Source organism: Sorex araneus, chromosome 9 (genome assembly GCF_027595985.1).
Source record: "Sorex araneus isolate mSorAra2 chromosome 9, mSorAra2.pri, whole genome shotgun sequence".
Lineage (NCBI taxonomy): Eukaryota > Metazoa > Chordata > Mammalia > Eulipotyphla > Soricidae > Sorex > Sorex araneus.
In genome coordinates this window covers 31,031,988-31,043,794 of record NC_073310.1, presented here as the reverse complement: position 1 = coordinate 31,043,794, position 11,807 = coordinate 31,031,988, and the positions used below count along the sequence as shown (strand labels likewise).

General features: G+C 47.0%; 1 protein-coding gene across 4 annotated transcripts in view; it reads right to left on the bottom strand.

Moving 5' to 3' along the window:
• Positions 1 to 1,229: 1,229 nt before the first annotated feature.
• PCNX2 (pecanex 2) overlaps positions 1,230 to 11,807 on the bottom strand; it is a 352,025-nt gene continuing 341,447 nt past the window's right edge. For all 4 annotated transcript variants that reach the window (XM_055147380.1, XM_055147381.1, XM_055147382.1 and 1 more), the window contains 3 exons: positions 11,036 to 11,223; positions 2,846 to 3,294; positions 1,230 to 2,253 (listed from right to left, as the gene is read on the bottom strand). In XM_055147380.1, coding sequence (XP_055003355.1) covers positions 2,080 to 2,253; positions 2,846 to 3,294; positions 11,036 to 11,223 — 811 coding nt within the window. In that variant the 3' untranslated portion in view covers positions 1,230 to 2,079. The remainder of the gene's footprint in view (positions 2,254 to 2,845; positions 3,295 to 11,035; positions 11,224 to 11,807) is intronic.

Below are 11,807 nucleotides of genomic sequence, written 5' to 3'. Positions count from 1 at the left end.
ATATCTCTATGGACATGTGTGTGTCCATGGATACTTTCTCAGTTCATGCATTCAAGATGATGTCACACTTCATAGATAATGCAGAAGGTTGTTGCCTTTGTATCTGAAAAAGTCAGCCTTTCTGTTGTTGATAGACTATTAATCTACTGCTCCTCCAAAAACTGGTTAAGTCAGATTCAACCATCAGGAGAGTAGTTTAGGAATCTCTAGTAGAAGATGGAAGCATGTATTTTCCCTTCTTATTCATTTGCATTGCTATAGCTATACAGATGGGTACCTGGTGGCTTTCTGTGTTTTTTTGTTTTGTTTTGTTTTTGTTTAACTTCTTGGGCACCACAGGGCAGTCAGCTGTACATCAAGATGACTGCTGCCAGGCATGTCATTTTGCTTACTAAATTCAAGGTGACACTCATGTAGGGGAGGCCATACTCACACCTCAGGGCTTTGGGGTTTGGCTGGAAAGATGCCCAGAGGATTTCAGGAGCTGCCAGCTAAGTTTGCGTTGTCCAATTTAGAAAGAATTGCAGTAAGTTTTTATCAGCTTCTCATTAGTCAAACACCTGCATTTATATCAGAAATAACCAAGTCTGTATCTCCAGAGATTGTTAATCTGCATTTAATGCACTGTGATTCTGATTGTAGAGCCCACCTATTGAATACCAATCATTACCTTCTTCCAGGGAGTAAAGAATTTTCTGCAATACAATAGCACAGCAGTAGGGCATTTGCCTTGCACTCAGCCGACCTGGGTTCAATTCCTCTGCCCCTCTCAGAGAGCCCGGCAAGCTACCAAGACTATCTCACCAGCATGGCAGAGCCTGGCAAGCTACCCGCAGCGTATTCAATATGCCAAAACCAGTAACAAGTCTCAACATGGAAACGTTACTGGTGCCCGCTTGAGCAAATCGATGAGCAATGGGATGACAGTGACTTTTCTCTTTCCCGACACTTTCAAATTTGAAATGCTTTGAGCAAGTTTGCATGACTCTTCAAACTGAGTGTGTCTAACTATTGTTTATCAGAATGGAGTGATTCAACAGATGATATGTTCACGAAGTGTATTCTGGGACCTCTCCCTCTTGGCAGCTAGAACCAGGCTTTAGCTTTTCTGAATGAAAATTTTAAGATGGGGCAAGTCCCAGAATTTGCCATGTCATTCTCACAGTAAAAATAAATCTCATATTTTTTTAAAAAATGACACTTGGCATAGAATTAAACGATAACAGCAATAACTATAAACATTTTTAATTTCAAAAACAAAGGTTTGTGCAAGTGATACAGTAAGGACTTCTTGGCTTGGAACAGAAGCATACATTCCCAGGAAGCAGACAGGGGTGGATCAGGAGACAGCCTGGCCTGTGGGAAATCAGTTGTTTTGATTGCAGTTGCATCATGCAATTCCAAAGTGGCTTCCTGTGCTCCTTCGATTGAATTCTAAACAGACTGTGAGATATCACTGGACTCTTTCACAGAATCTTTTAGACATGACTGCATGCATTATCACGTTTCTTGCAATAAAGTTATCACTAGTTTGTGGTTAACATCTGCATACATATTACAAAGTGAGATTTTCTTTTTACTTAGATTTAAACTTAATGCAGATGACCAGCTTGATAGTATGATCTATGCCATGGTTCATTCTTTTTCATGGCAGCAGCAATGTAGAGAAGGCTGGTTATATCACATGCAGTTGTCGTTTCCTCAGACAGGAAAGTGTGTGCTCTACTAACTCTAGTTCTTTTAAGATATGGCATGGCTTATTTTGGATTTGCAAACTCTAAAGAGTTCCGTGCCTCTTGTGTTTGATACTCAGAGACAAGTGAGCTGGGAACCAGGAGGTGAGGGGGTCCATCTTTCTCTCTCTTTTTTTTATTTTCATTTTCATTATGTGAGGTTGTGTTTTCAAGAACCTGAGATAAACATTTTTTTTTCTAACAGCAGCTCTCTTTTTTTTTATCCCACAGGAAAGGTATCACAGAAGTCACACACTTTGCTGTTTTTTGTTTGGGGTCCAGGAGGGAGCACAGACTTCCCTTTCTCCCTTCACCTTGGGGTGCTCCTTCCCAGCCTCGGGTCCCTTCACTGCTCGTCGGAAGCACTTTGCTGGGAAGTGGTATCATCCAGGCCCATGTCCTCCTGGCTGGCTCTTCTGCAAATCACCCCCACATTTCTGACCGCAGCTTCTGCCAGACGATGGTCACGGAACTGTCCCTGCTCTGTGGCTTCCGTGGATTCACAGGGCTCAGAGAAATGCTTTCCAAAAAAGAAAGAAGAAATTAGAAACTTAGAAATTAGAAAATTAGAAAAAGAAATCTGTTTTCTTTTCTTTATTTTCTTTCTTTCTTTATTTTTGCTTCTTTTGTGTCACACTCGGCAATGCTCAGGGGTTACTACTGGCTCTGCACTCAGAGATTACTCCTGGCAGTGCTCGGGGGACCAACTATATGGGATGCTAGGGATCGAACTTGGGTTGGTGGCGTGCAAGGCAAACGCCCTACCCTCTGTACTATCGCTCCGGCCCCCACATCTGTTTTCTTATTACCACCCCAATTGCTACAGGCAACAATGCCAGACTTTCAGGGACCTGAGGCCAGAGCAAACTCACACACTGGGGAGAACTTTGCTGCCCTCCCTGATGTTTCTGTGTCTCATTTTATCTAGGACATGCCTCAGATACCAGTCTGTTCTAGCGCACAGCTAACTTGTGTCTTATTTAATTATCTGCCATTGTTTCTCTGCTACCCTCTGAACCAGACAGTGGGTATCTGCAGGCAGGTGACCTGGGGTGCTAGGCCAGGAGTCCATATAACTGCCCTGATCCAGTCACCCCCGCTGAGCTCCTTACCCGTGTGGCATGGCCAGGAGCCCGGGTAGAGGGACCCATCACTATGTTGACGCTGCTGGATGACTGGGTATCACTGGTATTGCCTCCCTCGGCGGCAGAGAGTCCCGAAATGACGAGAGCACTGGAGAAGCTCCTCTTGCCGAAGAGGAAACTTAGGGTCGAGCTGGTGGATGAGCCCAGGCTGGACCTGATCAGTGCCTCGGTCCGCTCTCGGACGCTCAGGTGCCCCGTGGTGGTGACAGGCGGGGGCTGAGAGTGCAGGGAGGCAGCTGAGGTGCGCAAGGAAAGCCGGCTGCCCGACAACCTCTGTGCCAGCTCGTGGACTGAGGTGGACGTTTGGAGAAAGGCTTGGCGACTTTCTAGGATGGGACCAGATGAGCTCAAGATGGGCGGCCGCTGGCTTAATGTCCCATGCGCCTGGACAGACTGACTTCTGCCTTTCCTCCTGCCTTTAAAAGAAAACAGAACAGGTCTTCATTTAGGTCTGTGCTGAGTGAGGTCTGGGGAACCCAGTGGAACTTACCACCTTCAAGGCCAAGCTTGAAAAGGTTCCCTATAGGTCTTGCCTGTGGCCCTGGAAACTCAAGGGCTGGCCCCAATGGTGGGGTGGAGAGACTAGCGTGGGGAGCAGCAGCTGAGAGCACTGACCCTTCTGATGAATCCAGGGCTGTCCTGGTGATAGCACTGAGAATCCTGAACCTTCTGAAGTCCCCAGTCCTGAGCAAACCAGGATAATGCCAGCAGTGTATCTTGATCTTGTAAAGCAAACAGGATTTGGTTCCTACCTCAAGGCCGGGGTAGAGAGTGATAAATGGAAAATGTGTAGGTCTATGTGCTACCGATTTCTGGCTAAATCTCCTAGAAGATGCGAGCCAAGCAGCTAAACTTTATGGAATCACCAGTCCCTGCAGCTGAACACTCCAGGGCACCCTTTGGAGGTGGGTGGGCACGATACCCATCCAGCCGAAGCTCTCGAAGCAGCACCTGCATCCCACCACCGCAGCTACTTCAAGAGCTCAACTCCACTGCTTCCTGAATATTCTATGCAGATGCCAATCTGCAAATACATTCAGGTGCCCTGGGTGCTCAGGCTGGGAACGGTTGTTTCTCAGAGTCAGGGCGAGTAGCCTCCTCCCAGCACCCTGTATTTCTGGTCTCCTGGGTAGCCACTCCCACCACCCCCAGTCACTGCCATGTAGACTCATTGGAACAGACCATAGATCCTGAAGCCTCTGGACCATGTGGCCACATAGGCAGGCGCCTACCACCTTCTTACTCCTCAATACTGAAATTCCAGCAGGAGTACACAAAATTAGTTGGAAAGTAACACAGAAGCCGACAAACTCAACATATTAAAAAGAATATCTGGTGGCTCAATTAACAACAAATGCCTTAATAAAGTCTTAGGCAAGGACTTAACAACCCTGCAATCAGATATAATAATTCTCACATCAATTGAATTTTTTACACTTATTGGTTTTAATATTGGAGCATTGTTATCTGATTAATTTTTAATTCTTGAATTATATCAGCAGTTGTGGCTTTCTTATGCATAAAAAGAAAAGAAAAATGTGCAAGTCTATATTCCTTTCATATCAAGGTCTTTAAGAGGACCCCCTTCCCCTGGGTGTGGCTTCCAGGCCAACCTGGAGCCTCCATTTACATGCACATCTCTGACATGGCTTCAGAACCTTTGTGCTAGCTGTTTCTTTCATGAGGTCTATTGGGTGGGCAACCAAAAGGCTTCCCTGTGCATTTTCTCCTGTTCCACCTACCCCGAATGAAATTCTTCATCCTTCCTGCAGAGGTGCATACATATTTATGTATAGGTATACATAGGAGTCTCAAGCAGTGGCATATATTTGTGGGGGGTCGGGGTATATCTCCCAAACAGTGCTCAGGAAACTTCAGGGTCACACCTGCTATTATTGGCCAACTGGGCATTTGATCCAATGCAAGAGTCCAAGGGTGTGATGTTACTCAGTCCCTGAAGCTCAGGGAATACCTGGGCCACCCCGATAGTGCCTGGGGCCTCCAATGCTACACACAGTGATACTTGGGGGACCATGTGTTGCTGGGAATTGAACTCAAATTGGGTGTATGCTAAGCATGTGTCTTAACTGCTGTGCTCTTTTCCAGCCTCAAGGCAGGGATTTGGAGAGGAAACTCCAGAGGGAATAAAGTTTCATGTGGAGATATGCCCAGGGTCCCCGTCAAACCCCCTCCTCACTGCAATGTCTAGAAGAGTGCCTCTACCTCACACTTCATATAACCCCGAGTGCAGTGTGGATTGTGTGATGAAGGCATGCTGGATCTTGGAACTGTCTCCAACTAGCTCTTTCCTACCAGTCTGCAGGGCCCAACTCAGTTTGCTCCCGAGACAAGGCTGGGTCACCCCAGGTTTGGGGCTCCTTTCCCACTGCAGAGTTGAATAAGTTTCTATTATGGGGTGAAAAAGGAGGGAGAAGAGGGACCCTGATGTATCAAAATTAATACCAGTGATGGTGATTTGTTAGTTTATTCAGAGTTTGACGGGTCTCAACATCTGTTTGTGATTTATATTTCTGGGTTGATTACAGTCCAAAAATAGTCCACATTCATCCATGAGCCAGTGATTTTGTTTCTGGGTAGACCACCCACACTCAGTGGACAAACTCTCCAGCTAATTTTGGAAACAAAGGGACAAAGTGGACAAAGAGGAAAGGTCTATTCTTACTTAAAAATGAGGAAACTCCCTCCGCATCCCCATCAATTTCATTGGTTCAAATTTTCCTTTTATTCCCCTTTGGTTGCTCTTTATTTTTTAAAATTAATTTTGCAAATGAACCACATTAAATGCATGTGCCTTACTCAGGATAATTATTTAACAATGAGTGATAGCACAGCGGGTAGGGGTTTGCCTTGCAAGTGGCCAACCTGGTTGGATTCCTCTGTTCCTCTCAGAGAGCTGGGCAAGCTACCGAAAGTATCCCGCCCTCTAGGCACAGCCTGGCAAGATACCCATGGCGTATTGGATATGCCAAAAATAGTAACAACAAGTCTCATAAGGGAGACGTTACTGGTGCCTGCTCGAGCAAATCGATGAACAACGGGATGACAGTGATACAGTAAATGTACTTTGCCAACCACTTTGTTATCAGGTTATTTGTGTTTATCAGGGGAAATGGTTTGCCATTCCCAAACCATTTGGTTTCAGCCCAAGAAGAGTTTGGTCTAAGGGAGCCAGGCTCAAACAGCAGCCTTTGTCAGATCAGCCTGAACAGCATGAATTTTGCAAAGCTTATCCTGTATTATGGTTCTCTAAGTGAAGCTCCAATTGTTGTCTGTGAGTGATCTGTGTCTGCTGAGCTCACTGCCACCATAGGCCTAAGCAGTTAACAGGACCAGCACTTTAGAGAGCACACTGGGTTCTTCTCCTACCATCACTACATCCAAGAAGACCAGGGTAGCTACTAACCTACACCTACCAGGTGATTGGGTACCTGGCTCCAGAATTTCTGCCTGAGCCGAGCCTGCGCAAACATCTTTCCCAGACTTCTCTCTTCCAGTGTAGGTCTTGGACCTTCCTCAGGTATATGCATCAATGTTCACAGCAGCAGGAAGAGGAACAAGAGAAGTTGTTGCAGGATGTGCATGGGATGGCTCACACAGGTGCCCCAGAGCCTTCAATGGCCATGATTGGGCATAGGAAGAATGTAGAACCTGGTCTCTCTGTGGACTGCTATCCCAAACCCAAGTAAGCATATGTCATATGCTTTGCTCTTCTGGGTGTGGGACAGTGGACAACAGACAACTCTTTGTCCCTAATCACAAACAAGTGATGGGGATGGGAGTGATGTGTAAGGGCTGTCCTTTGATCAGACAAGGACTGTGCTCTCATGTGTTCAAGCAAGAGGAAGGCCTGAAACAGAGGCCCTGGGGACATGCAACATGAGTCAATGGAAGGGAAAAAAGATATTAATAGGGTTGTCAGGTCCAGCAGAGCCCTGGAGACCAAGTGAGGGCCAAAGGGTGCCCTCGCCTTGAATTCCTAATTGATGCCCTTACCTAAGCACCTCACAATATGACAACCTGACCTTATTTGTAAACAGTGCTGCTAGCTGCTGCTGATGTGATTTATTAAGATGAGCCCATATTAGGGCAATAGGGGCCCTAATGCAATAGGACTAATGTTCTCCTTAAAAGGGGGAAACTGAGACACAGGCACGCACATAGGAAGAGCAAGTGTCAGATGTGGAGTGGTGAAGCTAGCTGGAATCCACCACAGGTCAGCAAGCTTCCACAATTTGCAGGTGCCCCATAAAGAAGTAAGTCTGAGGACACCTGGTTTGTGGGGTTCTTTCCTCCACATCTGGGAGGCCTCCTTCACGCTGAAGGCCACCGGCTCTGTGGTGCTACATGACTGTTGTCAAGGAATGAGCACAGACGGATTCCGAGTGAGGGGAAGCTTTTCTTTAATCCAAGAACGACTTGATCTGATTTAAGGTACAGTGACATCCTTCTGACTGCTGTGGTAGAAGAGACGGGGGATTGTGTACCGGTATCAGGATGGTGATGGCGTGAACAGCTAGAGAGACAGCTGTGAGATTCTTCCTTTCAACGAAGTGGGTGGTAGTGAGGTGGTGGCTAATCTAAGTCCATCGTTTCCTCCCTTCCTAGTTCCTGGGTTCTCTGTAGGAGTCTCTATCCCAGGGGGGGAAAAACATGCAGACATGCCAGCTTGTTGGGGGGCAAGGTTAAGAACTGCGGCTGCCCCTTGCCCCACTCACACCCGCTGTCTAACCTGGATGGTGGCTTGAGGAAGAACGGGGCCCGGGGCATCAGCTTTAGCTGCTCAAGGATCAGAAAGAACAGCATTGGTAAGAGAGGCCTGTGACAGCTGGGAGATGGGGGGGAAAAATCAGGGAAAGGGCAGGGGGACACTGCCAGCAGCACAGATGGTCCTCAGGTTAGTGGACAGGGGCTACACTTGAGGAGAGAAGGCAGCATCCTGAGGCCTGGGTGATGGGAGTACACATAGTGCTTAGGGCCATAGGCCTGGGTCCATCTGCGCTGGATCTGAATGATATCAAAGCCGTCTCTCTGTGTGGGGCTTCAGTTCTCTAGGCCGAGAATCTAGGCCTAGATTCTCTAGGTCTCCAGCTGTGAGATGATGATAAGAGAAAGATCCTAGTCTAGACCAAATTAATTTGCAGTTATAAAGTTTCCTGGATTGGGTTCAGCACACTGGTAAGTGCTGGAGCACTGGTGCTTAGACTAAAGCAGACGTGACACGGAGCAGGATGAGGTCAGGGAGTGTAACTGGGGCGGCCGGAATGAGCAGGGCAGCAGCATGGGGGTTTGCATCAAAACTTCAGAAAGTCCCCCATCAAGGAGACAGCTGGTATCTGAGCCTAGGGCAGATTTCCCTGCAGGTGGGGCCAGATTTGGAGGGGCCAAGAGCCCAGACTGTGAGCTATGGCTCCAAGCATGCCAGTTACCTTGGAAAGCCAGGAGTGGCTTTGTAGAAGCTGTTTTAAGAAGCAATAATAAAAAATAATAATGGCAGCTTTGGGCTTTAGAGGATCCTGCTCTGACATTTGGCAAAGTCTGTGGTCTCCGCCTGCTGTGAGCTCTGGCTACGAGTGGGAGGGGCACTTCCTAGCTAGTTCTGGAGAAAGGAGGCAATGCTACTTTGTCTGAGTCATGCTGGCTTCAGAGACTCATTGTCCCCAACTCTCATTTTCCTCAAGCATGCTTGTCCCCAACTCCCGAAGTCTGTCTTCTCTCTGGCCCCTTCCCGCTGGACTCCATCATTCCTCTCTCCTTCCCTCCTTTGACTTCTGTATCTCCCTCTCTCTCTATCCTTTTGCCAATAGAACTTGAACTGTCCCTTAATATTTCAATTAAATACTCAGTCTTGTTCTGGCCACTTCCACGAGACAGGAACTATTCCTCACTGACTCACTTGAGCTGATCTGGAAGGGGACATGGGGCCAGAGAAACCATTAATGGATCGTAAGGAGGAACCAAGGCAAAAAGTGAAACCATGAACACCTGAAATTTAAAGCCAACACTAAAGACGCTGAAATTTAAAGTCAGTGCTACAGGGCAGGTAGGAGCTATGGAAATGTACCTGGGACAGCATCCTGGAGAGCCCTAACCCATCTTTCGCCCCAGTCTTTCTCCTCTCTGTAGAGCAGAGCTTTGAGTGTAGGATAACATTGGTTTGTCCCACAAGGAGTTTAGGTTTATTGGGTTCCTCCCATCACAGTGCTCCCATTCCTTTGCGTTTATTTGTAACTTCTTTCTTTGTGCCCTATTGTCCTGTAAATATTGCTTTTCTCTTCTCCTTAAGTCCTTTGCATAGTTAATTCAGAGCAATGTCCTTTTTGTATGGAAACAAGAAGACAGTTAATCCTATGCTTTTGTAACTTGGAGTTAATTGACTCTGAATGATATTTACCTCCTGGACATCTGTTCTCTCAACTTAAGCCTCAGTTGCCTTTACTTCCTAGCAACCCAAAAGCAGGGTCCTGATGAGGGACTGGATAGGCCCAGGGCAAGCTGTGAGCTATGTGCTACCCTGGCATTGAAATGGGCCTGGCCAAAGTGCTATAATGCTTAACTACTAGTTGACCATGAGCTTGGTCATGGACAAATGCTGTCATGATCCAAAAACCAATAACTAGATTTGGACCCTGCCAGGGTTAGACAAGATTAATCTGGCCTAAGCACTGTAGTCTGAGTCCATGGGAAATGATCCCGGAAGAACCATCCTACAAGCTCAATGTATCTCTTACAGTGTCCATACAAAATAACTAATATTAAGAAGTAGAATTAAGATGTTAATCAATATGTTAATTAAGAGTTTGGACTAAGGAGAAGAGGAACTGCCCCTAGATGCTGTTTCCGCCCTTGAGCCCTTGAGCCTGATGGGCTGCAGTCAGGAAGGACTTTCTTATGTTAATTTTGTTACCTGACAAGGTGTAGCAGCTACTCCCAGTGGAAGGGAATTGGAGAGAGAAGAGGAGTTGGAGAGATGAGAGAGAGAGAGAGAGAGAGCAGCGTAGCAAGATGGAGGGCGGAGAGACGAGCAAGGGGGACAGAGGGAGAAGAATATAGGGGAAGAATGAGGAGCAGGAAGGAGGAGAGAGAGAGATGAGCAGGAGAGGCAGGAGGAGACAGGAATGAGGGGCAGCATGAGACTAGAATGGGGGGCTCAGAGAGACTGCAACAGGCGCGTGGGGAGAATGGAATAAATGGCAACTGACCACCAACTAGCTTGACCCTCATTTTCTTCTCTGTCTGCCCATGGCCTGGGCCACCCCGGGTGGGGGAGCAGCCCGAGACCACTGAACCCGAGTGGCAAGAGGCAGAGTTGCCCAGGGTCCTCCCGAGCCACTCGAAGATTATACAGTTGAGTCTGATGACGTGATTATTATTAAATATGATTTTATTTTGTTTATTTGGGGAGGGATTTGGGTCATATGCAAAACTGCTGAGAAATTTCTCCTGGTTCTTTGGATTACTCTTGGTGATGTGGTGCTCGGAGTACCACAGGTAGTGTTGGGAATCAAGCAGTATCAGATCTATGCAAAGCAAGTGCCTTACCCCCTGTACTATCTTGCAGGCCCTAAACTTTATACTCGGTTCTGTCTTGAATTGAGGCACTTCCTCCCATCCCATTTTCTAACATTCTTCTGTGATTCCCTTTTTTTCTTATCCTGTGAAATGTCAGCCCTCAGTGGAGAAAGGCGCTATTTTGAGAGAAGTAGGAGAGAGGGCAGAAGACCTGTCTGCATACATCTCAGATCCAGAGACAAGACAGGATCAACTCAGAGAAAGAGGGAAGGTCATCTTGGATGGAGCGCTGCACCTTAGCCAGCCCCAGAAGGCACATCATCAAATAGTCTGATGATGGAAAAATAAAATGAAAGGAAAAGACAACTAGACAGATGGATAGAAGACAGATGGCTAAGTTCATAGATAGATAGATGGAGAAAGAACAAAGCCAGCCATACGCTTTACTGAGCAGAATGTAAGAGTCAGTAAATTGGAGGCATCCCTTGACCTGATGCTAATTTTTCTTGCAAGAGGCTCTTGGAGGTTTGAATTACAATCTAACCCATGGAATTAGTCACTGAGACCAGAGTTTAACAGTAACAACAAGCAAGACCTCTAGAAAATGATGGGGAGGGTGGCACCCACCTGTCCTCCGTGTCCCTTCATGGGGTGACCAGTGGCGGGTACCATCTTTTCTGGGCTGTTCAGTGCTGCTCTCTTGACTCTCGCCACCGGGGACATGATTGCCTGTAGGGGGAGGGACCCCCGCTCCTCTGTCCATGTCTTCAATGTTGCCACCACTTTGCTGACCAGCATCACAGTCCTTTCGCATCCTGTGAGAGTGAGGAAGGCCTCAGAGCTTCTCACCAAATACTTCTAATCTTCTGAAACTGCCCCCCTCCCTCCATTACTGAGTCTGGATGAAAGATCACTCTCCCCAGGCCGGAAGAAAACCTGAGCCACAGGAGCAGAGGGGTCTCTCTGTGAGCGCAATGTTTAGTAACGAGGAGAGCGCTGGATGAGCAGTGGCTGCCTCCACATCCCATAAGATCCCTGAGCCACATTCAATATTTAGGAATTCCCTATCACTGAAGAGAAAGGATCTCTTGTATTTGTCCCTCTCCCTCTGTCTGATTCAATTAACATGACACCCTCCAGTTCCATCTAAGTTGCAGCAAACTGCACAATTGCATCTTTCCTTAATACTGCATCGCATATATCATTCTGTAGATTTACCACAAACTCTGTTAGACATTCACTTAGTATTGGACAGTGGAGTTTATAGAGAACTAGAACAAGGGGAAGGACAGTATCAAATGATGGCAAACCCTTCATCCTCAATCATGGTACTGGGAGTTCCAACTAAGAGAGAAAGTGGGAGAGAGGGAATTCTGAGAGGGACTGGAGGTAAAGGACG